The 26,848-nt window shown below is 63.0% G+C and overlaps 2 protein-coding genes across 2 annotated transcripts; both read right to left on the bottom strand.

Annotated features, from left to right (window-relative positions):
- Positions 1 to 2: 2 nt before the first annotated feature.
- On the bottom strand, positions 3 to 5,858 carry CHLRE_10g433300v5 (uncharacterized protein). Its single transcript, XM_001702428.2, has 11 exons — positions 5,207 to 5,858; positions 4,439 to 4,887; positions 3,973 to 4,209; positions 3,619 to 3,666; positions 3,386 to 3,479; positions 3,168 to 3,228; positions 2,687 to 2,858; positions 2,352 to 2,392; positions 2,007 to 2,135; positions 1,451 to 1,640; positions 3 to 1,148 (listed from the first exon to the last, which is right to left on the bottom strand). Exons 1-11 carry the CDS (start codon positions 5,241 to 5,243, stop codon positions 621 to 623), a joined length of 1,986 nt encoding a protein of 661 aa, XP_001702480.2. The 5' UTR covers positions 5,244 to 5,858; the 3' UTR covers positions 3 to 620.
- Positions 5,859 to 6,112: 254 nt separating this feature from the next.
- CHLRE_10g433350v5 (uncharacterized protein) lies at positions 6,113 to 25,348 on the bottom strand. Its single transcript, XM_043066678.1, has 17 exons — positions 24,852 to 25,348; positions 24,469 to 24,644; positions 22,996 to 23,124; positions 22,757 to 22,800; positions 22,452 to 22,532; positions 21,960 to 22,020; positions 21,508 to 21,690; positions 19,475 to 21,220; positions 19,104 to 19,199; positions 17,968 to 18,937; positions 17,540 to 17,694; positions 16,645 to 16,992; positions 16,111 to 16,420; positions 13,019 to 15,908; positions 11,222 to 12,889; positions 10,553 to 11,031; positions 6,113 to 10,271 (listed from the first exon to the last, which is right to left on the bottom strand). Exons 1-17 carry the CDS (start codon positions 24,958 to 24,960, stop codon positions 8,962 to 8,964), a joined length of 10,755 nt encoding a protein of 3,584 aa, XP_042920075.1. The 5' UTR covers positions 24,961 to 25,348; the 3' UTR covers positions 6,113 to 8,961.
- Between the last annotated feature and the right edge of the window lie 1,500 nt (positions 25,349 to 26,848).

Genomic DNA, 26,848 nt, shown 5'->3' on the forward strand with positions numbered 1-26,848 from the left:
GCTATGGTACACATTAGGTCGCCTCAGGCGACTCGATACATAGGGGAAGCGGAGCTCATGCGATGCAGCTCATACGGTTTAGATTTGAAGGCGTGGATGAGGTGTGGACGGGGCGGGTTGATAGGAAAACGCCAACCTAACACGGCCACTCAAAGGTTCCACACGCTGACACGCACCATGCCAACGTGCCCATACATGCGCAACACGGGAGCATGCACGTGCAAGGTTGTGTAACAGACGGGAACCCGTGGTGACGCCTGGACAGGCCGCCTAGCTAAGCGACTCTCGTCGGCACCTGTTTGCATGGCGCGACATTCACATTCACACGTCAGAAGGGTTCCCGAGCTCAACTACTTCCGTTTGTAAGGTCGGCATTGGAAATATCAGTCTTGTGCGAGCTGACAAGCTACCGGCCTTGATCTTAATCACCACCACAGCCAGCCCACTGCCGTCGGACAAGCCATAGCGGACCCTCCAAAACATCCTGCCAGCGCTTCCCGCCACACTGTCACATGAGCTTTTGACCGCCCTGACAACCGGTCCATTCACCACCCAGACGAAGTCTAGACCTGCATCCCAGCAAAGGCATACTGGAATGCCCTTGCTCACATTGCGCCACCTTACACACCAGCAGCAGGGGCCGTGGCGCCAAACCGCGTCCGCCGCCCGCTCCCACCCGCCTGCTCCGCCGCGCCCTGTGTCCCGGCTTCTGCCGCCTCGCCTCCTTGCCCTGCTGACGCAACAGCCCCCGCCGCCCTGTCAGCAGCCTCCACTACCTTGCTAGCGCCAGACCCTGCTCCACCCCGGGGACCTATGCCGCCCTTGCTGCCGAGCGCTTCCGCCACCGAATCAACTCTGCCGCCACCCTCCCTTGCCCCCGGCCCCACTGCCTCCGGCGGCACACCCACAGCGGCGGAACCAGCACCGCCGCCCTTGGTATTGCCACCCGGGGCACTACGACCGGCACTGCCACTGGCATTGCCACTGCTACCGCTAGAGCCACTGCTTCCGCCACTGCGGCTACCGCTACTGCTGCTACTGCTGCTGCTGCTACTGCTGCTACTGCTGCTCTTGGACGAAGCCATGAGTGGCGAGGACCGGGTGCAGCTGGCCACGAGCAGATGAAGGCCAACGAACACGGAGCGGACCTGCGGGCGGGCGGTGGACCGGGGTGATCCAGGCGGAGGAGTTAGACTGCAGGCGATGTTGAAACGGCGCGGCAGGGTCGTGAATGTGGGCAGGTGGGGTCGAAAGTGGCGGTGCCGGAAAAGTGGCATGAGAGGGGGCCGGCGGGGGCCCGGCCGGCGCGTGGGCGAGGGGCCGCCGCCAAGGCTCTATGTGCGGGGACAAGCGACTCAATCCTCCAGCAGGCATGCGGTCCCCGCCCGGCGCTCTCGGGCCCACCCGAACAGCATCGTTGCTGCTACTGCCGGTGCTGTTCGCGCCGCACCTGCTCCTGCGTGGTGAAGCCCCAGTGCGCGGGCCGCCGCCGCACGAAGGCCCAGGCGGAGTGGTGGCGCATGGGCTGAGGCAGCAGGCCGCGGCCCAGGCTGGGGTCCACGCGGTCCCCCGCCGCGGCGCTGGTGGCGGGCGGTGCCCGCGCGTACAGGCCCGTGCGGCTACCGCTGAGGTCGCCCCACCTGGGGGCGGGAAAGGGAACGAAATGGCCGAAGGGGCACAGAGGTGCAGGCGTGGCTAGGCGATAAATGCGCGTTATTGTCGCGAGCGTAGAAGTCGGTACAGACCCGCCCGTGAGACCCGCCCCTCCGGCAGCGCTGAGTACCAACACTTTTGTGCCATGCGCCTGTGGCCGATCCCCTCTGCCTCTGCATCTCCCTGTTCCTCTCGCTTTCCCTGTTCCTATCCCTCTCCCTGTTCCCCTCCCAAGCCCGCCCGACTACCTATGTAATGTACCACAGCTCGCATATGCGGCTGCAGTTTCTCCTTGCAGCGCAACTACTTCCTTACGGGATTGGTTCAAAGTTAATCCCCTCCCTCTCCCCTACCTATGCGGCGTGGTGAGCGGCGGCGGCATGACTGAGGCCCAGGGGTGGTAGCCTAGCAGCAGGTGCTGGTGTGTGAGGTTGGGGTACATCACCACATCCAGCGTCACGTAGGTGCCGCCGCGCACAGGGCTGAGGCGGTGGCGGAGGCAGGGGGGGCGAGGAGGGGTTGTTACCAACATACGCGTGAGACTTGGGTGGTGCGCAGGTAGGCAGATGGGAAGGCGGGGCTGGGTGTTGGGCCAGGCCTCTGGAGAGGGTGATGCTACGAGTGCCGGTACGTCGGTCGGGATGTCCTCCCTCCTTACCCGGGCACACGGGGCACAGGACGCACACGGGGTTACACACCTGGCCGCCAGTCCCACGGAGCCAGTCAGCACCGCGCCGTCCTGCAGAGCGGTGAGGTGAATCAAGGCCACACGGGTAAGACACAGGAGGTGAGGTTGGGTGGAGAGCAATGGTGATGGTGTTGGTGGTGGTGGTGGGTGCGCGCATGGCGGCTTGAGCATGTACAAGTGTAATGCCGCTCGCCCTGATCCAGCATGCCCACCGAGCGGCTGCCCCTGCCCCATTCCTGCACGCCACCCCGCATCAACGCCGCAGCCGTGCCCACGCCTCTTGCCCTGCCTTCCGACTGATCCATTCCGCCTTCCACGGAGCGCCTAACCCCCGCGTGGCCCCACCTGCACCATGTTGGGTCCTGGCTGCAGGGCCATGTTGAGACGGCAGCGGCTGCACACCACGATGGCGCTCTCGGCGGCGTAGCGGGACGCACTGTCGTACTCTCCGTCGTACGGCAGCTGGATGGGCGGAATGTCCAGCTCCTCAGCCAGCAGGTTGAAGTAACCGCCGTAGCTGCGGTACAGGGGCACGCACGGGGCAGTACGGTTTTGGGGGAGTCGGGCGGTTTTGGCGGTGCATGGGCGGGGCTTGGATGCGGCTGGTCACAGGGTTGTGGTGGTTTTGGCGCTTGAGGAGGAGGGCGGCGCTGCTGGGATAAGGGATGGCCTGGTTTGGAGCGACGCTCTGCCGTCACCGCTGACCGCCACAGGCCCTGCTGACAATGTCACTGCCGTCGAGAGCCAGCATCAAGCTGCTGCTGTGTAATGTGAAGCCCGCTGGCTTCTTGCTTGGCTGGCAATGTGGGCCCTGCCCTGCTCCTACCTGTTGTCGGACAAGTCCTCTGCGAACGGCGTCCATTGGAAGCCAGGAACCCATTGTCGGCCTGCGGGCGGTGCCGGAGATTTCAGAGGCATGCCCACCAGTTACCAGCCGAGCGTGCGAGGCCAGGACCAGGGTCCAGGGCGGCGATGACCCATTAGCAACGTCAGAAGCACCGTACACCCACACCTTCGCCTGACCCGCGCCGCGCATGCGCCCACCTGCCCAGAAGGCGTACGCGGGACCGCAGCTGCACGGCACACACTTGCCGGCGACGCACGTGCGCGGGCAGTCCCCGGGCACGTGCCAGCATAGCTGCAGACACACAGGCCGGGCGCAACAGGGCAAACGTGCACGACCCCGTTAGCGACATGCTGTCAGCAGCGATGCATGCGCTTCCTGAGGCAACAGCAGGCCGAAGCAAAACAGGCGAAATGCTGCCCGAGGGCCCCACCTTGCCGTCGGGCCGCCGCTCCTCCACGCACTGCCCCTTGTGACAGACCTGCAGATGCGGCGGCAGGTGTGCAGGCGATCAACAACACAGCAGCATACGGCGGACGGCCACGCGCTCTACCGTAATGAATGACGTGTCGGAACCGGCCGCGCGCCGCGCGCAGCAGCACCGACTGCGACCACTGGTATGCGCTACCGCTTCCTCCTGGTCTGCAAACCTGTTGCCCCCATAGTGGGCAGCTGTCTCTTGCAACCACAGCCAGCTGCTTTGACACACGCTCCCCACCCGCCCACGCACTGCCCGCCCGCCGCGCTCCTACGCACAGGGACACACATACACACCATGCCCCCCCACCTGGTCCGCACACGCGGAGCTGGGTCCGCAGATGACCCCGTCCTCCTCCGCCGCCAGCACACACGCCCCCGCCATGCAGTGGTGCTCCCCGCACGGCCCCGGCGGAGGCCCGCAGGGTGAGGTGTCCGGCAGGGACTCCAGCAGGCAGCGCCCGCCGCGGCACACGCGCTGCTGGCACTCGTTCGACGGCGGCGCGGGGCCGGGCGGCTCACAGGTGCCACCCTCATTCACGGGCACCTGCATGCAGGCCACGTGTGCTAGGAGTCAGGACCAAGTCTCCCAGGTGCATGGAAACGTCGTGGAGATCCAAATCCGGGATGGAGCCCATCCAGCAACCCCGCCGAGGCGCCGCCGTGCCGTGCTGTGCCATGCTGTGCCGTGATATCATCAGCACCTGCTGCACCTACAGCCTGCCGCCTAGCTACAGCTGGCCCCCAGCGCCCTCAGCCCCAACCCAACCCCTCACCGGCAACGCGCACAGGCCCTTCTCGCATGCCGACTGCACGCACTGCTCGTGCTCGGGCGCGTCCGAGCCCGCCGGTATGCACATGCCGCGCAGGCTGCCCCCGCCGCACACGTACAGAGACTCCTGCTGCTGCTGTTGCTGTTGCCGCTGTTGCGCATTGGTCCTATGCTGGTCTACAGGCGCGGCCTTGCCACCCGGCGGCAAGCGGGCGGCGTTGCAGGGCCAGCCAGCAGGCCTAGCCCCGTACCCGCAATGAGAGAAGGTGCGTGTGCCCCCAGCCGCCGCTGCAATGCCGGCTGCTGCTAGTGCCGCGGCAGCTGCGCTGCTGCCGCTCGTTTCTGGGTCCTCCACCTCATTGTACACCACTGACCCACATGAGGTGAAGTTGCGAACGCGCAGGTCCTCGCAGCCATCATCCCGCACGCTCTCCTCCGTGCAGGTTGGGCCATCTGCAGTCGCGTATGTTCGAATGTGCAGGTGGCGTGGCAGCGGTGTGCCAGTGTGCAGGGCAGGCCGTAGGGACGGAACGGAGTGGACACCGGGCGCACGCCCAAGACAGCGTGGGCACGAACACAACAGGCCCCCGCCAAGTGTCCCATGCCGCCTGGAGACACCGCCCGACCGCCGCATAGCCTGCCACGCACAGCCCCTGACATAGCAACCATGTCATGCGCCCCGCTAACCGTCTCTTAAAACGAAGGACGCCGGGCACACGGTGAGTGGCACTCGCTCAGCCAACCGTTCGAGTGGACTCGAGCTTCGACTGACCTATGAGCTCAACGCAATCGGGATGGTGTCCCAACATCTTGGCGATGTTTGCCTCCGGAATGCACGTGTGCCGGGCGCGAGGCCGGGCCGCTGGAGCGCCATTACTGACTCCGAGCACAACGACGAGCCACGTCGCCACCAAGAGCTGAAATAACTTATTGCATTTTATAGATCTTGGCCTTTGCATAATACCTCGGTGGGGCCCAGCGTGAAACAGCCGGGCCCCTGCCAAACCTTGCCCGCGCTCTCAAGTACAACTAGCGATATCAGGAGCAAACGTTTCCACTTGTCATACGCTATGATCGAGTGGTGTTGTCCATGGGCTGTCTCTTTCTTGAAATTTGGACTGATAGTGGTACCCACGCTACATCTGTAATATTATACCAGCAAGAGTGCTTACGGGTGTGTTGTGTATTAATGTGGGCCACATCCCGCCAGGAGAACTTGCTACGAATGCAGTGCAACATGCAGCAGCTCATGGCCAAGTACATCGCACGCGAGCGCGCTACGCTATTCGCGTTACTATAAGTAGGGCCTTATCTTTTTGTGCTGGAGGCAGAAACGGGCACAATCCGTGACACTCGACATCCTCACATGATGCGGCGCCAGTTGGCCATGTCCACCTTTGCATGTCACAGCGGTGTGAAATTAGTGATGAGCCTGGGGATCAGCTGTATACAGAGTAAGCAATGGGGACTTGCAGAGTGCGTGGTGGGTAAGCGGCACGGTCCTTTCTACGGGTTCGTGGCTTGGGACGTACGTCGGGACCGCGCACCGCCCCAGCGGCGGCTGGCTGCACCGCCCCTGCCTCCCGCGACCCCCGGGCTTCCGCCACCTCCTAGCAGCAGCCGCCTCCTAGCAGCCGCCTCCTAGCAGCCGCCTCCTAGCAGCAGCCGCCTCCTAGCGACTTGGGCAGAGGGATGCCCTGACAAAGCCAGCAGCCCTCCTTCTGTGATCCCTACAAAGCGTTGCATGCAACTCGCTCGCTCGTCAAAACGACCAAACCAACAACGAGCAAATTTACATGCCCGTCAAAGATTCTGGACCTCCTTCCCTTCGGCCGCCCTGCACAACTTGCAGCAGTTAGAGGCCGCGCATGTAGCGGCACACATGGGAGCCGCACGCCCGCACGGCCGACACGCACACGCACAAAGCACCAGGGCAGCACCGCCCCCGCAAAGCTGCAAAGCACCCTATTTCCAACGAGATTGCCCTTTCTAGTAGACGTGCCCCTCACTAGGGCCCCGCCCTGCGCCCCACCAAGCCACTTCGCTCTTCACCGCCGCGTTCTCTGCACTCCATCTCCATCCCGTTACACTCAAACAGTCTCCTGTTGTTCACACATGCATGCGGTATGACATCCTCACATCCCTTATTCGCCCGGTTCCTCTGGGCAGTGACAGCGGGTGACAGTCCGCCGGCGAGGGTGGCTTGCAAGATGCCTGTGACCCGTGTGCCCTCTCCTTTATGTTCGCAACAACACCATCACCAATTGCAGCTTACTTGCAGTCCGCAGCGGACCTGAGCCAAGAATAGCACTTGCACCAGAAACAGGCGCAGCCACACGCCCGTACGCCCTAACAACGCGTATATCTAAATTTACTTTATGGCTATGTATGCCGGCATCCTTCCACAGCCACTTATGCCCAACATCCAAGTCCCGCGACGGTGTTTCTCCAGGGCGGCAGAAGCGCATACCGGTAATCATATGGGAAGGTGTTCGGATGTTACGCGATGTGCGCGCGCGGTAGCCTTGTTCCGCCGCCGCTGTCAAACGTCGTAGCTAATCATCGCGCCTGAACATACATTCAATTGAGCATGCGAGCAAATGCACAAGGCCCCGCGCAAATGAGAATTGCAGCAGCACACGCTTGCGCCTCCGCGCCTCCGCGCCCCGCTAACGTCACGTACGAGCCCCATCTGACGCACACTTATGACACACATATCGCACTGCCCGTGCACGCTTCAACTCAGACACACTTGCTTGGGTGCGCGTCGCTATTTCAACTTTGCCATGTACACGTGGAAACGTTGCGCGCTTGCGCCATCGCCCAGCATTTGCGGCTTGCTTGGCATGCTCTTACCGTAATTGTCTTGAGCCCGCACATCCATGCGTACTTACAGTTCGTGCACCGTCTGCGACTACCGTCCACACATATCGCGAAACAGCAGCACACAAGTCGACACTCCTGTTACGCACGGCGCTCGTGGCAACTACGTACAAATGGGAGTGCCACCGCCGCGCGCGAATTAGCCTCACTGTTTTATACTTCAGCAGAACTGCGACTATGGAATGGGTAGACACGTGCACGTACACAGTACGGACAGTCTTGGGCATACATAACCCTCCTACCTTATTATTACTTCGTGCCACCAAGTGCTGGGGGCGTCGCACCGCTGACGGTTCACTTGGCCCATGCATGGGCGTATGGCTGGACAACAGAGTGCACTGAATCCATCTATCGTACGTATTGCATCGCAACACCGTGAGCTCAACAGGTGAGCTCAACGTGTGCACGGCTGCCAGCCAAGTTACTGTGCCAAGTAAGCATGAGACCCAATCAACCAGCCATAAGCCTTCGACTACCTCGACGGCAACCTTTCCGCCCAAACGCGGCGTACATGCAGAACGGATACGCTTGCATAGATGCATATAGTAAGATGAGACCGAGCGGCCCTGGTGCTCATGGCTGGCATGCATTGCTTCTCTTTGGGCTTCACATTGACCACGTTTGTGGCCCCATCATAAGGTACGGTACTTGAACTCACTCCCACGGTTATGTTTGCATTGAACATGTTCTTGCAATGAATCCCCCACAGGCCATGCCTTGTGCGAGGTGGTATGCCCATGACGTTGAAGGACCGCATGCAAGCTTAACCTAATCAGCAACTAACTAAAAGCGGACTAGATGGCCGCGCAGCCTCTTGCATTGCCATCCACGCACCTCCCGGCTTCCATGCAAAGGGCAACCCAGCCTACCTCGCAGACCATCCATGCTGCTGAAGCGACAGAGATTGCATGTTGCACAGGCATTTGTTTTGGGCTTATTGAACGTGAACGCAGGATCGGATGACGATTGGTCACACCTTCGTGCGTGGCCACACGCATGTCAACAACTAACCGAGCGAGATTGATCTGCCAGCATCCAGATGTAAGATAGAGTAAAACATACGGGGCATAATGCATTCACTGCCGCCATGCTTGGAGCTCTTAGTACTTGAGCATGCACACAACCACCGCCGCCGCCTTGTGCCATCTGCCGCCGCCGGAAGGTCTCATGCGTGACTGCAAATGTAGAGGTGTGGGGTGCATGCGTGATGTAGCGTGCTGAGGTGGCATGTGGGATGTCCCCGTTCCGCCAGTTCGGCGAAGTAGACGTACGTTGATTGCACCGTGCTACATTTCACCTCCGATCCCATCCGGCCCCATTTTTAAACCAACGCAGCCTCTCTCCATTGCCCAGATACACACACACAAGGCATCTCGCTCTCCGGCCCATGCATTGTAACCAAACTAACGTCCACACTTCCGCTGTGTGACCGGCTAAATCAGCGGCAGCCCCATCAGGACCGCAACATACAATGTAACATACTTTCCCATGGCAAGCAGCTGTGCACAACTGCTGGCTAGCCAGCAGCCAGCAGGTCAAGCCATAACTGACCTCTGCGTGCTGACATTGCGCACAACCAGCCCGTGTGCTTTCTGCAGATCCTCCTTCCTTCTGCAGCTCTTGGCGTACGCCTGCTTTGTTTGTTTACGCCAGCATTGATGCCATGGCCGCCAGCAGCTCCAAACCAGTTAGAGCAGCTGTACCCTGGCTCAACCCGCCGGCGCCACCCGCGGCTGTAACGAGCAAGCCCAGCACCATGACGGCAACCGCCGGCAGAAGCCAGCAGTCAAGCCTGCGGACTGCTGGGGCTCTACCACCCACGCGAAGCCCACGTGCGCTGTCGGCTGCAGCTGCTGCTGCTGCTGGCGTTGCTGCGTGCCCATCCTGATCAGCTGCTGCTGCGGCATCCTTATTATTATCTACTCCGCCGCGCGTCGGGGCGTCACACGCTTCTGCGCCGCCCACGCGGCGGCTGAGGCCTACACCGCTGGAAGCGACGGCGGCGGTGACCGGGCTCCCAGCAGCAGGCGTACGCTGCTGGCGGGTGGCGGCGGCGGCAACGGCCGTGTCATCCACGGCGTTGGCATGGAGGTGCGGGGTTGCAGCAGCGGGGCGCACTGAAGCCGCCGGCTGCTGCGCAGCGCTGCACCTGATGCCGCGACTGCCGGCCGCGCGAGCACCCCTGCTGCGGCCACCGCCGCCGCCGCTGGCGGACTCCATTGCAGCCGCCAGTAGGGCAGCAGACCGTCCTGCCGCTGCCGCCGCCGCAGCAGCTGGTGCGGTTGCGCAGCTGTCGCCACGGCTGCTGACCGCGTCAGCGCCCGACGCCTTGGCAGGCGGCGAGGCGGCGGCAGCAGGGCTTGCGGCGGACGTCAAGCGCTCGAGCTCGGCGCCCAGGCGAGCAACGGTCGCGGCGCCGGCAGAGCCAGACGCAACGTGTGGAGGTTGCTGCATCGACATTGCACGTAGGCACAGAGCACGACCGCCGCTGCCGCTGCGGCGGCTGCCGTTGCTGCTGTTGCCCGCGCTGCTGGTGGGTGTGCCGCGGGCTGCGGCAGCGGCCGTCAGGAAGCTGTCGCGCAAAGGCGGCCTGCCGACAGATAGCAGCTGCTCTAGGCGCACCCTCTGCTCCTGCCGTTGCTGTGACTGCATGTGGGCGTCGGCGGGCACCTGTTGCAGGCTGTGCGTTTGCTGCTGCTGCTCCGGCTGCTCCTCATCAGCAGCTGAAGGCTGCGTGCCTCGCTGCTGCGGACTCGCCTGCTGCGTGTGCCCGCTGCCCGCATGCTGGTACTCCTGCTGCTGCTCAGAAGCCTGCAGAGCGACGGCGGTGGCTGAGACAGTAGCTGACGCCACAGCCGCAGATGTGTGTTGCATCAGTGACTTAAGAATGGAGGCTGAGGCGTCGCCGTCAGGAAGCAGCGCTGCCAGGTGGACCGGCATGACGCCGGCCGGGCCTGTGCGTGCGTAAGTGCGTACCGTACAGCAACGAATGAAGGAGCATACGAGCGTGTGAGAGGCCGTCAAATGTCACGTGCGTACAATCAAGGCGGCCTGTGCATGCTTTGCACGCGCGCACACACACGAGCTCATCGAGGCACCAGATAGAAGTCCATCCACACACACGCACACACACACATACACATACGCGCGCGCGTGTATGGCGGAATTTTGTTCCGTTTGATTCTTTGTTTAACACACACACATACACACACGCACGCACACATACCACACACACCTGCAGGCTCCATCGCATCCAAGGGCGCTCCGGCTGCCCGGCTGGCTCCCAGCACCCACTCCACGAGCTGCAGGCTGCCGGACCGCACCGCGTGGTGCAGCAGCCCCACGCCGCCGGCCCGCAGCCGCAGGCGCGCACACAGCCGGGCAAAAGCCCCGGATAACACGTCCACCTCCTTCCCCTCCTGAGCCTCTTGTCGCTCCCCCCTGCTGCGCAGCTGCTCCTTGGCTCCGGGTCCTGCGACTGCCGCGCATTGAGCGAGGCTTGACGCTGTCGATTGCTCTGCTGATGACGGCGGCGATGTAGGTTCCGCGGCGGCCGCAGCGGCGGGCTCAGCAGTACCAGCAGCAGCAACGCCGCGCCAGTCACGCGGCACCAGCGGTGAGGCGAAGCCGGCCACTGCGTCAGCGAGCTGCGGGTTGACGCCGTCCCGCCGCAGCAGGTACGCTAGGACAAGACCGGCGCAATGTGGGTAGCCCCTGCAAGCAAGTTGATGCAACGGGTGTTGTCACGTGAACTAGGGAGCATGTAGTTTCGGAGGCGGCGGCGGCGCAGAAAACCTGGGTTGCAGCTGGGTTGCAGCGGCAATTGCATCAGCGCCAAATAAAACCGTGGAACGGAAGTTGCCAGCTACTCCAATACGTGCAAGCAAGCTAGTAGCAGCCGCACCTGTCGGCAAAGAAGGCAAGAAGCGCGTCGGCACGCTGCCGCAACTGCTCTCGCTGCTGCCGCCTCTGCTGCCGCAGCCTGACGGTGGGGTCGGTGGCGGCGTCACTGCTGCAGCCGCCGCTGCCTGCCGCAGCAGGCGCGGCTGCAGCTGCCTCAGCCGCCGCCACCGTGGCTCCACACGGCAGCAGGCCATGCTTTAATGGTTGTTGCTGCTGCTGTTGCTGCTGCTGCCGCGCCTCCACAGCCGTCACGCTGCCGGCCAACAGGCCCGCTGACAGCTGGGCAGCAGCAGGGCCTGATGCGGACGTAAGCTCATCTGCTATGCCGCCGGCGGCGGATGCGGCGGCGGATGCGGAGGACGTGGCAATCCCCAGCAGCACGGCGGCAGCATGCGTACCGCCGGCGGCGGTGGCCGCCGTGGAGCGGCGGCTGGTGTTGGTGCCAGCAGTGACGGGACACAGCAATGCTGCAGGGGGCCATCCACCGCTGATGGCGCCAGCGACGCCTTTCAGCTCGGTGCTCGCAGCAGTGAAGCCCATGAATGCTGCGGCCTCTGTGGCAGTGAGGTCGCCGAGCAAGACACTCGTGGGCAAGGACGAAGAATGCTCAAAGCGTTCCGAGCCGCCGCAGCCGCCGGCCGGCCAGCCCCCGAGCAGCGCGCCCGTTGTGGAGGTGGAAGGCTGGGCCGACACTGCCGGCGGCTGTAGCAGCCTCTGCGCTGCCTGCTGCTGCCCGGAAGCCGGCTCTATGGTTTGCTGCTGCTGCAGCAGCGTTAGGCACTCCAGCTGCTGCTGCTCCTGGTGGGGCCGGATCGCCGACTTGGATGACGGCAGCGCTGCAGCCGCGCGCGCCGCCACGGTCGCACCGAGCTTGCGGGTACCGACGCCCGGGTCAGACAGCTGCACCTGCTGCTGGGGGTCCGCCGCCACCACCTCCTCCCCTGATGACACCGCATTGTCGCCGCCGCCGCCACCGCCGCCAATGATTGTCGGGCCTTCCACTTTCAGGGCGCAGCGCCCGGTGCTGGCACTGCCCGTTGCGGCGGCAACATCATCAGCAAACAAGAGCGGGACCTCTCCCTCGCTGCCTGCTGCGGCCTCTTTGTTGCTGATACGGCAGGCTGCCGCTGCGGCTGCAGCCGCTGGCAATGGCGCGCGGAGGGACTCCAGATCTGTGACCTGATCCAGCGTCCGCAACCCCGGGCACGCAGCAGGCAGCAGCAGCTGCTGCTCCCGCAGCCCGCCGACCACCAGACTCGGCAGAGGCTCTCCCGCACACCAGCTGTCTGCTGGGCCTGCTGCGGGCACTTGGTCCGCAGCAGCTACCGCAGCTGTGGTTGGGACTGCAGCGGCCACTGCGGCTGCTGCTGGGTGCTCCGGCGACTCTGTGTCGTGCCGCTGCTGCTGCTGCTGCTGCTGCTGCTGCCAGCCGCTGGCGATGCAGCCGCCGCTGCTGGGGCTCGTATCTTGCTTGAGGCCGTGCTCCGCTACTGTGCCGCTGGCGGCGGCGGCGCGGCTCTCAGGCAGGGAAGGCTCAGGGCCTGACGCCGCAGTGGCAGGCGTGCGGTAAGATGAATATAGTTCCGCAGGCTCCGGCTCCGGCTCCGCATCAGAATCTGGATCGAGCGCTTCCAAGACTAGACCTAGGTCCACCACCACATGACGGACCCTGTGGATGGATCCATTTGCGCAATCATCGTGCAAAGGCAGGTGGTAAGGAGAGCCCACGCTCATTCAAGTTCAAATGACGGAACATTTGCTAGGAAGTAAGGATCTGTCGTGGATGGTAAGCACTTACCATTCCTCGCCTTGCTCGGCAAGCATGTGGTTTAACTCCGCCGCTGCCTGCGCCGCCGCCTCCGGCACCACCACCACCGGCCACCAATCGCTCAGTACGCCGGCGGTCATTTCGCCGCCGGCCACCGCGCCCTGCAGACCCCTCGCGCTGCTGCCATCGCTGCCATTGCTGCTGGCGTTGCTGCCGCGTGCAGCCGCTGCCACCGCCGCCGCAATCCCGTCGCGGGGATTGTGGCCCCTGCTGCTGCTGCGGCCAGCGGGACCGCCGCTGTGGGTCACAGCTGCAGCCGGCGTAGCGGATGGAGCCGCCCGTGCTGATTCGACCTCCACCATTGCAAGGCCTGGCTTTTCTGCTGGTTCCACAAACAGCACCAAAACCTCGTCATCCGGACTCTGGTGTTGGTGCTGCAGATGCACGTTCCCCGCCGGTTGCTGCAGGGAGTAGTATTCTGGCAGAAGTTGAGCGGGCTGCTGCTCCTCTGCGCAGGTTGAAAAGCAGCTAGGACTCACTGATGTTTGTGAGCATGCAGGGGAGCCGGCGGCGGTTGCCGCGGCGGCGCTAGCGACAGCGACAGCGACAGCGCTACTGCTGCGGCTGCCAGCTGCACGAGCAAACACCAACGTCCGACTGATGACACCCGCAGCCGCGGTGCTTCCGTCACCATTCGCAGCGGTCTCTGGCAGCACGACTGCTCCGCCAGCCGCCGCCTGTTGTTCCAGCAGCCACTGCTGGTAGCTGGTCAGTGGGTGCTGCCGCGGCGGCTGCTCGGCGGGCAGTTGCGCCGCTGTCGCCCTGTCGCCAGCGCCGCCAGCCGCGTCGCACGTGTTCCTCCGGAGAGCCACAGCGTGGGCAAATGCGGTCGTCTGGACGTCGGCCGCAGCCGCCATGGTGGGCGGCAGGCCTGTGAGGCTACGGCAATAGTCACTGCCGCCGCCGATGCTGGCTGCAGCTGCCGGCCAAGGCATGAAGCAGCCCCTGCTGCCGCCGTCATCATTATCGGCCGGATTGGCCAGCGACGTTGCGCTTCCTGCGCCCCTGCTCTCCGCCGCTGTCAGCCCGTCGCCGCTGCCCCACTCCCGCTGAGAGCTGGCCTCGCAGCCGCCACCGCGGCCGCCGCTGCTGTGCGGCATCAACACGCGCGCTCCAGCCACCGCCGCCGCCACAGCACCGCCGCCATCTGCCGAGCCTGCTGCAACGAACGTGCGACGACCCCGGCGGGGAGACGGCGCCAGGAGTGTGCCCACCTGCAGGATGTCGTTCATCGTGTCGTCCACACCCAGAGCCGCCATGCTGCGCGCCACGCCAGGCACACCACCGCCGCCGCCGCCGCCGCCGCCACCTGCCTGATGAATATGAGGCGCCAGCATCCGGCCTACAAGGCCTGCCCGCGGCCGCAGAAGTGATGCCGACAGCGGTGGCACCTCGCCCTCGCCCAGCAGCAGCAGCCCTCGCGCTCCGCCGTCCGGCGCGGCGGCCGTGGGCGATACTGGCAGCTGCATGCCGCCAGCAGCAGCAGTGCCTGTGCACCTGCCGCCACCGGTTGTTGCTGTGCGCATCAGCTCGCGCGCACTGCTGCTCCTGCCACGACTGATGAGGCCGAGGCTGCTGTGCTTGCTTGGCAGCAGCGCCGCTGTGGCCTTGCCGCCGCAGAGTGGCGGCGGCGCAGAAGCACTGCCCTGCAGGGAGGCCGCCTCGGCGCCGCTGCTGCTTCGCTGGCTTCCGCCACCGCTCCTGCTGAGCTCGCCAGCGGCGCCGAGCCGGCCGCCGCGGTGCTGCAGCGATAGCCAGCCATCGCCGCTGTTGGAAGGTCTACTGAACGTTTCGCCATCGACCTCGTTATAGCTGACACAGCCGGCGGTGGCAATCGTGCCGGCTCCGCCCATCGCCACATCGTGCGCCACAGCATCGATGGGGAGGGCCCTGTGCGCTGATGCCACCTTGCCTTCACCCACCACCTGCTGCTGGCGCGCACCCGCCGCCATCCGGACGCAGCTACTGCCTCCGCCTTTGCTCATAAGGGCGGGGCCCTCCGGCAGCGCGGCGGCACGAACGGTTGCCGCCGCGCTGCCATATCCGGTAGCAGTAGGGAGGATCGCCGGCGGCAGCGACACAGCAACAGCAGCGGCACCGATCACGACGCCGCCGACGGGGCTTTCCACTGCATGCGGGCTAACGGCACCTGCAGCAGATGCCGCCGATGCGGGCACTGCTGAAGGCGCCGCAGCAGGGATGCCCTCGGAAGCCACAGCAGCCGGCGGCGCAGCAGCAGCCGCTGAGGGTCCCTGACGCGGCCGGAAAGTGCACGAGGCCTCCGCCGCGGCCGCGACACTCCTGCCGCCACCGCCACCGCCAGCAGCGGCGGCATCGTGTGGCTGCCGGCAACCCATCAGCAGCGGCTGCAACTGCAGGCGGCTATCTAGCTGCGAGTGCGGTGCGTGCTGCGGCTGCTGCTGCTGTAGGACATCGGCGGCGGCAGGTGCTTGCGGCAGCACAGGGGCGGCTCCTTTCGCTGCGGGCGGCGTTCCTGACAGGCCGGCGGAGTCGGCGGCGGCCGGGGCGTCGGCGGCGGTGCTGGCAGTGGCGCTGCTGCGGGCGCCCAGGCTGAAGCCGCCGCCTCCGCTGCCGCCGCAGGCGCCGGCGCCACCACCGCTGCCGCCCTTTACACCGGCGGCGCTCGTGGCGGCGCTGCTGCTCATCAGGAGCGTCATGGGCAGGCCGCCGTTATCGCCCATGGCGCCGGTGAGGGAGCAGCAGCTGGTGGTGTCGCCGGCGTTTTCATTGGTGCCGGTCTCGGGCAGGGCGTCCAGGTGGCCGCCGCGGAAGCGCACGTGCACGCAGCTGCCCGGCAGCTGCAGCCCGCGGCCCGCGAGCTCCAGCGTGAAGGGCTGGCCTGTGTAAGCGCGCGGCAGGTAGTTGCACGCAAGAATTAATTGCATGCGCCGTCCGCCAAGCACAGACTACGTCGTGCGTTGATTGCCAGCAGAGGCGTTTCACAAGTGATAGAACTTCTGTAACTGCTCTTGTTGTTGTTGATTGTATGTTTGCCTGCATGCGGTACACATCTAACTTAGCTAGCTACCCGCCGCACGCACCTGCAACCACGGCCATTGGCGCCACGCCGGCAAGCTCGGGGCCGGACCACGCGGTGCACCTGCCGCCGCCGCCGGCAGCAGAGGACACAGCCGTGTCGCTACTGCTGCTCCTAGCCCAGCGCGGGCCTGATGAGGTTGTTGCAGCAGGGCGGCGCCGCTGCCTATCAACAAAGCGGCTGCCGTCTGCTGGGCAGCTGGCAGTGCTGCTGCCCTCGCCAGAGCCGCAGCCGTCCACCCAGGGCGGTACAGCAGCCGGGACCATAACAGCTCGGCGCCGCAGCTGGACGTGCGAGCCGTCGATCACTAGCAGCTGCGAAAAGGAAGAGCGAGAAGCGCACGCAAGATCCACGAATGATGCGGCGCCAAGCTTGCTGCTGTTTCCGCCGCCGCCCCAAAGAGCCATGTCAGCCCAATAAACTCCTCAAGGCTAAAGACTTGCTAGCCGCCCTCGTAGCATTAATTAAGCCCACCGTGTCCATACATGCATGCATGATGACGCACAAAGCATGGCCATGCCACCTAGCTGCTTCCCACCTGATTGCCCAGCTGCACGTGGATGCGGCCCTCCAGGGCCGCGTGCGCCTCGAGACTCGATGGCGCCGCCGACGGGCCGCCGGATGCCGCCCCCGCGGGCTCAGATTCCTGCGCCTGCGACTGGCAAGAATAGCTGCCGAGCAGACAGCGCACCAGGTGGCTCGCTGCCGCTTGCGGGCTGCTGGCGCTCGCAGCCCCGACGCCGCTGCGAGCGCCGCCGTCGTCTGCGTCTCCGCCTGCTGCGCCCGCCGCGCCGGGCGGCGACAGGAGCAGGCCTGCCAGCAGCCGCTCCCAGTCTCCGTACAGGAGGTCTATGATCAGGTTCGTGCAGCCAGGCCGCACGAAGCCCTGTCGTGCAAACCGGCGGCGGACCCAATGAATGCAGGAGGTCAAGCATGGTGATGTTGCAGGTGAGGGGATGTCAGCGCACACGGAACCAGCTGCGCCGCTATTGATGCAACACTAACACTACTCGCTCGTGGCTATCGCAACTAACCCATAACATGTTGTAATAAGAGACCCCATTATTCGTAGGTCCTGCCGTTGCTTGTTTGTCACGAACTGTTTTCCGGCCAATCGATTAGGACCGGACGAGTCACTGACCGCCGCTTGGCGCGCGACCGCCCACTGCTTGCTCCTGTTCCTGCGCTCTGCCGCCCCCTACCTCTCCCGCTCTCAACCCCGGAGGCTGCAGCACCTACCGCCGTTGCATCCAGGGCGGCGTGCACGTGTGTGCGAGGCCACTGCGCCCACGCACTGCGCCCCGCCCTGCATTTCCCGCCGCCTTCCTCCGCATTACCCCCACCCCCACAGCTAGCCCCGCCGCCCCCGCCCCCCAATCGCCACAACCACTCGCCCACTTGATCTCGATCAAGTAGGAACAACCAGCACCCACCTGTTGTACACTGGCGTCTGTGCTCGCCAGCAGCTGCACCAGCCTCTCCGCCAGGTCGGGCGGCAGCTGGTCGGGCCGGCAGTTGTGCAGCTTGATGCTCAGGCGCTCCAACATGCCAGCCGGCGGCGAGTAGGCCGCACGCGCGCCGCCTTGGCCTGATGGGCGGGCAGGCGTGGAGTCAGGGCGTGGAGTCAGGGCGTGGAGTCAGGGCGGCGGGCGTGGAGGCAGGGCGTGGAGGCAGGGCGTGGAGGCAGGGCGGGCGTGGAGGCAGCAGGGCGTGGAGGCAGGGCGTGGAAGCAGTAGTGTATGACACGGTGGTGAGATAGAGGAGGAAGGCCAGGCCAGGCGAAAGCGAGCAAGGCTGCCACACGTCATGAACTTCCGTCATTGGGCAACGCACGCATGTGTGCACGCACACAGGTACGTACCTAGGAGGCTCTGTGCGGCGTCTCGCAGACTGCCGCTGCCTTTCCCTCCGCCACCCCCGGCAAGACCGACAGCGGCTGCTGCCGCCTGCTGCAGCTGCCAGTTACCACTACTGCCACTGCCACCAGCTGCAAGCACCTGTTGCATCTGCTGCAGCGGATTGATATGCTGTAGCAGGGCGTTGGTGCCCCCCATGGCCCCCTGTCGGTACCCCAATGCCGTGCCGCCAGCTGTGCTGCTGCCTGCTGGCACCGCGCTGAGTGCGTCGGCGGCCGCGCCCCTGCCAGATTGCAGCAGGTAGCGGGAGCCTAGCTGCGCAGCCGAAGACGAGCCGCCGGCACCTGTTGCTGCTGTGCCAGCAGCAGGTGCGCTGTGACGGCCAAAGGCCTGCTGCTGCTGCTGCTGCTGCTGCTGCTGCTGCTGCAGCAGGGGCAGGCCCAACAGCCTTTGGTGTTGAGGCAGTTGCTGCGACAGCGGGTGTGACAGCTGATGATGTGGATACAAACCCTCGCCGCCGCGAGCAGCCGCTCCCCTCGGCACGATGCCCATGCTCGCATCCAGCTGCTGAGAAGAATCCATGCCGCCGGCAGCGGCGGCGGTCGCGCCGCCGGCGGCATCAGCGTGGTCCGTGGTAGCAGCAGGCTGGCCGCCGCTGCCGCCTGCGTTACCGCCGCCGCCGCCGCCGCCGCCGCCTCCTGTAGTGAACACCTGGAAATTCAAGTCGCCAGCAGCGGCGCCCGCCGCCGCCAGAGCTCCAGGAGGAATGGTGACGATGAGGCGCCCGCCGCCGCCGTCAGCAGACGTGCTGAGGATGTCTGGCCGCCGGCTTCCACTGCCACCCTGCTGCTGCAGCTGCTGCAACTGCTGCACTTGCGGCAGCAGTTGCGGCAACGAATGGTACTGCGGAAGGCTAATGTCCATGTTGCGTCCACCGCTACCAACGTCGGGGGCTCCGCCGCCGCCAAGCAGGAACTGCGTTTCCACATATATCAGCGGCCCAGCCCTTAAAAGCTGCACATCATCATATACATAGCAGGCGCCTATCTACGCACGTCCATCTGCCACATTTCAATTCAGCGGCCTGTAGAATCAATGATATTTGCCAGCAGCGAATGTAATTTTGAAGTCAGCAGCTCACCTGCTTGTGATGGTGCGGCAGACCAAGTGCACGCGGTCCCGCACCGCCGCCGGGGACGTGGCGGAAGTCTTGATCCATGTTCAGTTGCAGAGACGACTGTGGCGATGGGGTGGGCGCATTCGTCAACACCAATCTCACAGACGTAAATAATCACCGCGGCATACTGCAGTACCCATGCAGTCATTGACGGCGTACAGTACCAAGAAACCGAAACAGTGCAACTCCGACACCGCCCACGTACGGTACACAGCACGCAACAGCACATGTTTGGCGATGCTTGTGCGGGTCGGGGCACCTATTTCCAGTATGTAGCGTACTCGCATGGTCATGTATTGCAGTAGCAATAATACCATCCAAGCCCGGGCACGCACCTCCTTTGCAATGCTGAGAAGCTCCTCTTCCAAGGGGTCCGATGCGGAGCCCAGGGAACCGCCGCCGCCGCCGCCGGCACCACCACCCGCCATCGCTGTACCCGCACCGGCTGCCAGCAGTGTTGCGTTGCGCATGCCGCTGCTTCCTGCCGCACCGATGCCGCCACCCCAATCCTGCCACGTCTGATACGCCGGCATCTTGTGCGTGTAGTGGCCTCCCGCGCCGCCGCCGCCGCCCCCAGCAGACGCCATGCCGCCGCTACCCTGCCCAGCAGTGGCCTGCAGCAGCAGCCGGGCGGCGGCATCAACGCCATCCATATTCGCGTCTTGCCGCTGTTGTGTCAGCCACCTGCTATAGCTGCCGCTGTTTGCGGCGGCACCAGACGCGGCTCCGGCTGCTGCTGCTGACTTGGCGGCGTCGCTGGGATGCTGATGCAGCAGCATGATGTGCCGCTGCAGGCGGCTTAGGCTGCTGTCGCCGCCTGGCAGCAGGGCGGCCCGGAGCCCGCCCGAGCCGTCGCTGCCGCCAGCAGATGCAGAAGCAGCATGTGAGGAGGAGGCGGACAGCAGGAGTCTCCGCGTGGCGCCGCCGCCTTCGTCCATGGTTGGGAAGGCGCTGGAGGACTGCTGCAGCTGCTGGCTAAAGAGGTGTTGGCTGAGAGCCGGGTCCGCGCCTGCTGCAGTCATCAGTTGCTGCTGCCGTTGCAGCGGGTTCGCCGCCCCGTTCCTCTCCGGCTGTACCCCTGCTGGGCCTGTACCAACGCTGCCACGGGCAAATGCACCGCTGCCTAGGCCGCCGCCAAAGCCTGCTTGCCGCAGGATCGAAGCATCTTGCTGCTGTTGCTGCTGTCTTTGATGCTGTAGCAGTTCCAACAAAATTGCTTGCTCCGCAACAGACGTTGACGAGTCGCCGCCAGCGATGCCGCCGCGCCCGCTGCTCCCGGACGACCAGAGGCCAACGCCCATGTCGGCTGCTGCTGTGCCCGATGCCAAGCCAGCACCAGAGGCAGCAGCGTCGGGACTGCCGCCTGCAACCCCTGCAGCAGCAGCAGGCAGGAGCATAACTCCGGCAGCACCCACGGCACCGCCGCCCCTGCCGCTGCTGGAATGGCCGCCAGTAGCAGCCTGCTGCTGCTGGTGCTGAAGCAGCCTCAAAGTACCGGGTTGCTGCTGCATTTGCTGTTGCAGCAATTGCTGCTGCTCTTGATGCATGGACTGCTGTTGCGGCTGGGCTTGCTGCAATACCGTCGTGCGATACCGCATGTACGGCGGCATACCAGCGGCGCCGGCGATCCCAGCGATGCCCCCTGTCACCGCTGCAGCAGCAGCCCGGAGATCCATAGTTGGATCCAAGTTGCTGGCCACGCCAACTGCAGCAGCAGCAGCAACACCAGCGCCGTCAATGGACGATGGTATTGCTGCCCCCGTCGGCATCAAGGCCGCTTGGCCGGCGCCCCGGTGTGCTCTGCTGCTGCCGCTGGTGCCCGCTGCGGCGGCGGCCTCCACCGCACTCCGCCTGGGCGCGGCGGCTGCCGCAGCCGCCCCCATGCCGGCAGCCGCTACCTCGCTGCCGCCGCTCATGCTGCTGCTCGGGCTGTTCGAGCCCTCCGACCGGCGGTGATGAGGCAGCAGGCCACCACCACCGCTGCCACCGCCGCTGCCACCGCCGCTGCCACCGAAGCCGCCGCCACCCAAGCCGCCGCCGCCAGCACCACCCGCGCGTACACCACGCACGCCGGCGTCCATCTGCAGCGGGTTGGTAGATGGAAGAAATTTGCAGTAGTGCGCAGAACCAGCAGTTCAGTTAGTTGTTGATATTCCCGGTACGCATACATGCATATTGCACGCGCACATACCGCATGCATGCGCACTGCAGCACACAGAAACGACCTGCGCAACCATTGCAGCGATGCCAATTATGCAGCACGCAGCACGCACACACGTAGCTAACAAGCTAGCATGCGCATGCACGTACGCAGACAGGTGTGATCCAAGCTAGAAACCCGCATGTGTGTGCTGCGACTTGAACTCACAACCTCTCCTGCTGCAGCCTCGTCTGCTGGTGCTAGATCCCGAACATCCATTGGCGGGGCACGCGGCCTCCCGCGCTTTCGCCGCTGCTGCTGCTGTTGGCTAGTGTCACCATCAGCCGCATCTGGCCCGCCACCGCTCAGTGCTGATGATGATGACCGGACCTTGCTCTTGGACTTTGCGCCCTGTGAGCAGAAGCGCACGTGCACAATCATCGCGCGGCCTTTGGCCCTGGTGACAAACTGGCGGTGGCGCAACTAACAGGGGTGAGTGTTCAGCAGTAGGTAGGCCTGTAATTCCTGAAGCAAGAGCGCGCGCGTGCATGCATGCATGTACGACTTTATGCCGTAGGCATTATGTCGCTGCTGCTAGCTGCGTGCTGCATATATCACACGAACTGCAATCAAGCGCAAAGTTTGCAAGTTTGCACGTCTCGCTGTGTGTCTTGTCTTACCGTGTCCCGAGGCTCTGCTGCTGCAGCCCCTGGCGGTTTGGCAGCAGCTGGCGACGGGTCTCTGCATTGGCACGCACGGCGCATGCACATACATACTATAAAACGCACTTGCGGTGTGTGTACATTAAGACGGCGGCGAGCGATGCATGCATGTTGTGTGTATGTTCACTGCTGTGAGTGCGCATTGGCCAACGCCAGCCGATCTATTTCCTTAACTAGCATACATACGGTGTGCAGCAAGGTATAGATCGATTCGAACTGCTGTGTAACTGCTGCAGGCGGCCTTACGCAGCAGCAACCAGCAGCAGCAAAACTTACGACAATACGGTACTAGGCTGCTAGCTCTTGACAACGACTTCAACCTATCTAACCCTGATCCCGTATAATAAGCAAGTAATCCCCGCCCTGCTGACTACCCAGAGCCTTGATTGCACAGGCGCAGGGCGCGGTATGAATGTAAAGCCGTAAACACATTTAAACTATTTTACTCACTGCGGGGCCGGCAGCGCGTTGGCGGGAACAGGCAAGTTACGACGTTTGTAGAACCGCGTCAGCAGCGCTCTCCGGCAGCTCCTGCACACACGCAAGGTATGCAAAGCAAGCGAGCGACAACTTATCAGCACATGCATCCATACGTTGCGTGCAAGTACGGGGGACTGGGGAACCCTACAGGGAAACCCGTGGCCCCCACACCCATCCCCCCCGCCTCAGGACACGCCCCGTCTTGTGGGGCGCACATATATAATTTCTTTACAACTGCTGCTAGTTATGACTCATGAATTACACTTGATACCTACCTTTTGGTGCCCTCAAATTCCTCGACAACATGGAAGCGACCGCACTGGATGCAGCACATGTTGAAATGTCGCACATGAACAAGTCAGGTAATGAATAATTGCACGCAGTTCTGCACGTATATATGCCGACAATATGACGGCAGCAGCAGTAGCAGATGTTATTATCTGCCACGTGTACCACGTGCATGCCGCGTGCGTGATTCATGCATACAGCAACGCTACTGATCTACACCTCTCACCTGTTGGCAGAAGCGGCTGGGCTTCCCCTCGATGCACAGAGACAGTGTTTTGAGGTGCTTCTCGCAGATCCGGAACCGCCGGTAGTAGGCCTTGCCTTGTGACAGGTCCGCAGCAGGGCAGTCCTTGACCTGCATATGCCGTACCGCCAGGAAGTTTTCATATTCATATTTGGGCGTCGAAAAGTGTTTGAAAAATGATCATTGTAATTCACGAACCACATGAAAACATTTAGCAGCAGCTGCGGAAAAATCCTGGGGGTGCATGCGCTGGGAGGGGGAGGGGGGAGGGTGTCCAGGTTCCTCGGGTACGATTCACAGTCAGGGCTGCGTGCGGCGTGCGTGTGTGTTTCGCTATGAGGGTGGTAGGTGCGATATGGCGGTTAAGATGCGGCACGCGGCGGTATGGGTATGGGATAGCATAGCGTGGATCAGGCATGGGTCAAAAAGCTTGGAAAGAAGCTAAGTGAGAGGCATTACGTGGATGGGCGGCAGCCTATGCATGTGCGTGTCAGGTAAATGCGACTTGAACCCACGCCCGAACAGGATAAGTTATTCAAAAAAGTTACATATCCCGGGCGGCCAGCAGATACTTAGCATCTGAAAAGAACTTGCTGGCGCTACGGTACACACGCACGTAGTCACACGTACACACATGCACGATCGATGCATGTACAGTATGTACTGTATGCCTTCACATACACGGAAGTAAGCTATCTAGCTAGCAGCAGTCATTACACACATTTCAGCTTTATCAGCTGCGGCGTGTCAACCAACCACCAAATAACTCTGTAGCTACTGGCACAGTGCTGAACGGACCAGCAGCCGTTGCTACGGAAGATTTCCCAGCGCACCCTGACCTTGGTTTTGGGTTCGGTTCTAGTGCGTGCGTGACTACCCCGCCCCCACCATCTGCTCCCATCAGCCTTCCAGCATCTGGTGGCGGTTGCTTGTGCTCCATCCACCGAGGTTACTAGCGTGTTTTACATGCAATGCAGGGCTGGCTAACAACTGGCATGCAGCGAGCACAGGCGGCGGAGCGGCATGCACTGCTGCAGCCGCAAGCTGACGGAGTCCGCTGCTGGCCAGCACGTGTGTCCTACCAGGCCGCATGCAGCACGCAACGTAGGTAGGGCGATCAGCTGTCAACTGCTTCAATTCCATGATTGGCTACTTTTGTGCGTGCATGTAGAAGGCCGGAGCGGCAGCGGCTGCGGTTATGCGGCTGTAGCAGCAGTGAGCGTGCTGGCACTTCGAGCGCGTGACGCATTACTGCTTTTTCCGCGCGCATGACACGAAGCTGAATCTTACGTGCTGGTGTGCGACACAACGCCCCTGCAGATCTGCACCAAGACACGCCACCTGGTGACTGAGGCGTGGACTTGCCCGCAGCAGGCCCGCGAAGAATCCAGCCATCCCACGCACTCCATCAATGAAATGAAAGCTAGTGTGATCAATGCAATCAACCGCTCTCACCATGCAGGTTTCACCGGACTGCCGGCCTGCTGTAGCTGCTCCGTCTCGCTCATCGCCTTCATCCATTTGCTCTTCAGGATCGTCATCGTGCCCGGCAGCCAGCGCAGCCCCGCCACTGGCACCCGCCGCAGCGGGTCCACCGCCGGCAGCCGGGCCTCCCGACGATGGCCCGCCACCTGCAAACGCGCGAAAACAGGGGAGCTGTACTGAAACCGCACCCCAGACGCGCGAAGCTATTTCATACTGTGTTGCGATACACAAGGCAAGTATGGCGTTAGCAGAAACGAGCGCGGGAATTCGCAATGCCGCTGACTCCCGCCGACCGCCGACCCTGGTATCCCATGAGGCAAAAGAGAAACTATAGGCATTATGCCTGGACTTGCCTCCCACGTTCAAGGCAACGAGACGCCTTCGGTCCCAAGCAAAATCGCCGACGCTCCAGCCGTGCTGCTGGTGGTCGCCACCAGGTCCCGCGGCTGCCTCATCCCCCATCGGTTGGGCCTCAAGGCAGGCCAAATAATCAGTGGATGAATGGCTGTATCGCTCTTGACGCCTAGAGAGTTCATGAACTTTGTATAATTGGTTCTAAAGTGTGTCACCGGCTTTGACGAGAAACAGCTCCATTATGAATTGTTATTGGCAAGTGTCAATAAAAGCATTCGATCATGAGGAATTTTGTCGTCACGCGGGGCTGTCTTGCTTGCCGTCTTGCTCGAACTGTATTGAACATGTGAGAGCCGCACCGGTTTGGGCGTCACATGTGTGCAGTATAATACCACAAATCGACGAGTCCTCCTTCAAGACAGGGCAACGACGCTTGCGCGCAGAAAAGAAAGTGTTCTTCACACAAGTGACCGGGAAGCAGTGAGTCCGGAAGTGGGAACACTTAAACCAACGCCCAAAGATTTATCCGCGCGCTACAAGGCCCTTAGAACTCCGGCTGGCCGTGCCGTGGACGTTGGGCTGCGGGGACCCGTGCGGCGGGGTGCTGTGCGGCGGTCCCCAGTCCTTGGCCCAGGGGTGCCTTGGCCCCAGCCAGCCCCAGAGCGCGCACTGCACCGCCGAGCGTAGCATCCGCCACGCGCGTACAGCAGGCAGTCTAGGAACCTCACGAACCTGCAGTCTTTGGTGCTATGGATGTCTGAGATGAGCGCCACCTGCGCTTACTGTCAGCTGTCGGCTGCAGGGCTGCAACGATACTAAACGATGCTTGGCCGCAAGCGGGTCCCACTCCAGGAAAAAGCGTGTCCCCAGGGAGGCGCCCACGGGATGGCACCAAAACCCCTTGGTAGATTGTCCTTCAAGGAAGCCGCCAGTTTCCCCAGCCAAACCCGCACGCCGAGGAGGCCAGGAGACGTCGCCCCGAGAAAAATGCAGAGCGGGATACAGACTCCGCCACTTCATGTATATGTTACATGCAATCTGTTGGAGCAATAGCGCTTGACAGCAGGCTAAAACGTGCTCGTCGAGGCTCAAGTCGCGAAATTGACCGAAGCCAACATCCTACATAGGCGTTGTTTTCGGGCTTGATCGATTGCCGTCAACACAGATATATGCACAGGTGTTGTTAAGCTACTGTCTGGCCTGGTATGGCGTGTCCTGGCGAACGCGACATTTAGATGTTCGAGGTCGGCCCCGGCTCGATTCAATGCTCCCGGGTTACTCTAATGACCTTATGTGTGGTATAAGATGCTATAGGAAAGGTATTGGGCTGGGGACACGGCCGGCCCGTAGGGCCGTGCGCGAGTGGGACCCGCTTGCTTGGCCGCCGTCCTTCACGTCGGTTGCCTTGGCTGGTTTCATTTCGGATTTTGCGGTTTCTGTGCGATTGGCGGCGGAGCCGTTAATTTTGGTGCGCGTCAATACCGTAATGACTATTACAAGGTGACCGAAACGGCCCAACCCCAACCAGTGGCGCCAAGAGTGGCGCCCACCACCCACTAGCGGACCGCCATGCGATCCATGGAGCGTGCCCCTAAGAGAGTCAAGTGACAGGGGACGCAATGTACAGTGTTAAAATGCCGAGCACGAGAGGAGGCTGGTGTAGAAGTGGCCAGTGCTCGTATCTTCCTTCTTTTCGACAGAAATTTGCCCAAAAATGCCTCCGGCGGAAGAAATTTTTTATTCTTGTGGCCAAAAATCTGTGGAAACGCTTCAGGTTTGGAGGGGTCTTTCTGAGATTCGCAGAAGACATTTTAGGGCGTTTCTGTCACTTGTCCGGGCCCAAGGCAAGGGTGACTGAGGTTCCCCAGGAAACTCTATCTACGGCCGTGTCCTGCTACTGGCACCGTGGGGGCACACCAAGATATGGCAGCCTTCTACTAGGGGAGTCATTACGTGGGTGTGTGAGCGTGGTGAGCGTGGGAGAGGGCGCTGGGGT

The sequence above is a fragment of the Chlamydomonas reinhardtii genome, chromosome 10, assembly GCF_000002595.2.
Source record: "Chlamydomonas reinhardtii strain CC-503 cw92 mt+ chromosome 10, whole genome shotgun sequence".
In the NCBI taxonomy this organism is placed as follows: Eukaryota; Viridiplantae; Chlorophyta; class Chlorophyceae; order Chlamydomonadales; family Chlamydomonadaceae; genus Chlamydomonas; species Chlamydomonas reinhardtii.

What these genes read in the sequence shown, in the direction of transcription:
- CHLRE_10g433300v5 (XM_001702428.2), bottom strand. Translation starts at nt 5,243, where the DNA reads ATGTTGGGACACCATCCCGATTGCGTTGAGCTCATAG. An exon ending in CGCGTACGCCTTCTGGGCAG is followed by an intron (nt 3,229 to 3,385) that starts GTGGGCGCATGC and finishes CACCGCCCGCAG; the next exon opens with GCCGACAATGGGTTCCTGGC. An exon ending in CCGCTCACCACGCCGCATAG is followed by an intron (nt 1,641 to 2,006) that starts GTAGGGGAGAGG and finishes TCCCGCCCCCAG; the next exon opens with GTGGGGCGACCTCAGCGGTA.
- CHLRE_10g433350v5 (XM_043066678.1), bottom strand. Translation starts at nt 24,960, where the DNA reads ATGGGGGATGAGGCAGCCGCGGGACCTGGTGGCGACCACCAGCAGCAC. An exon ending in GCCGAGCAAGGCGAGGAATG is followed by an intron (nt 12,890 to 13,018) that starts GTAAGTGCTTAC and finishes ATCCATCCACAG; the next exon opens with GGTCCGTCATGTGGTGGTGG. An exon ending in GGATGCGATGGAGCCTGCAG is followed by an intron (nt 10,272 to 10,552) that starts GTGTGTGTGGTA and finishes ACGCACGCACAG; the next exon opens with GCCCGGCCGGCGTCATGCCG.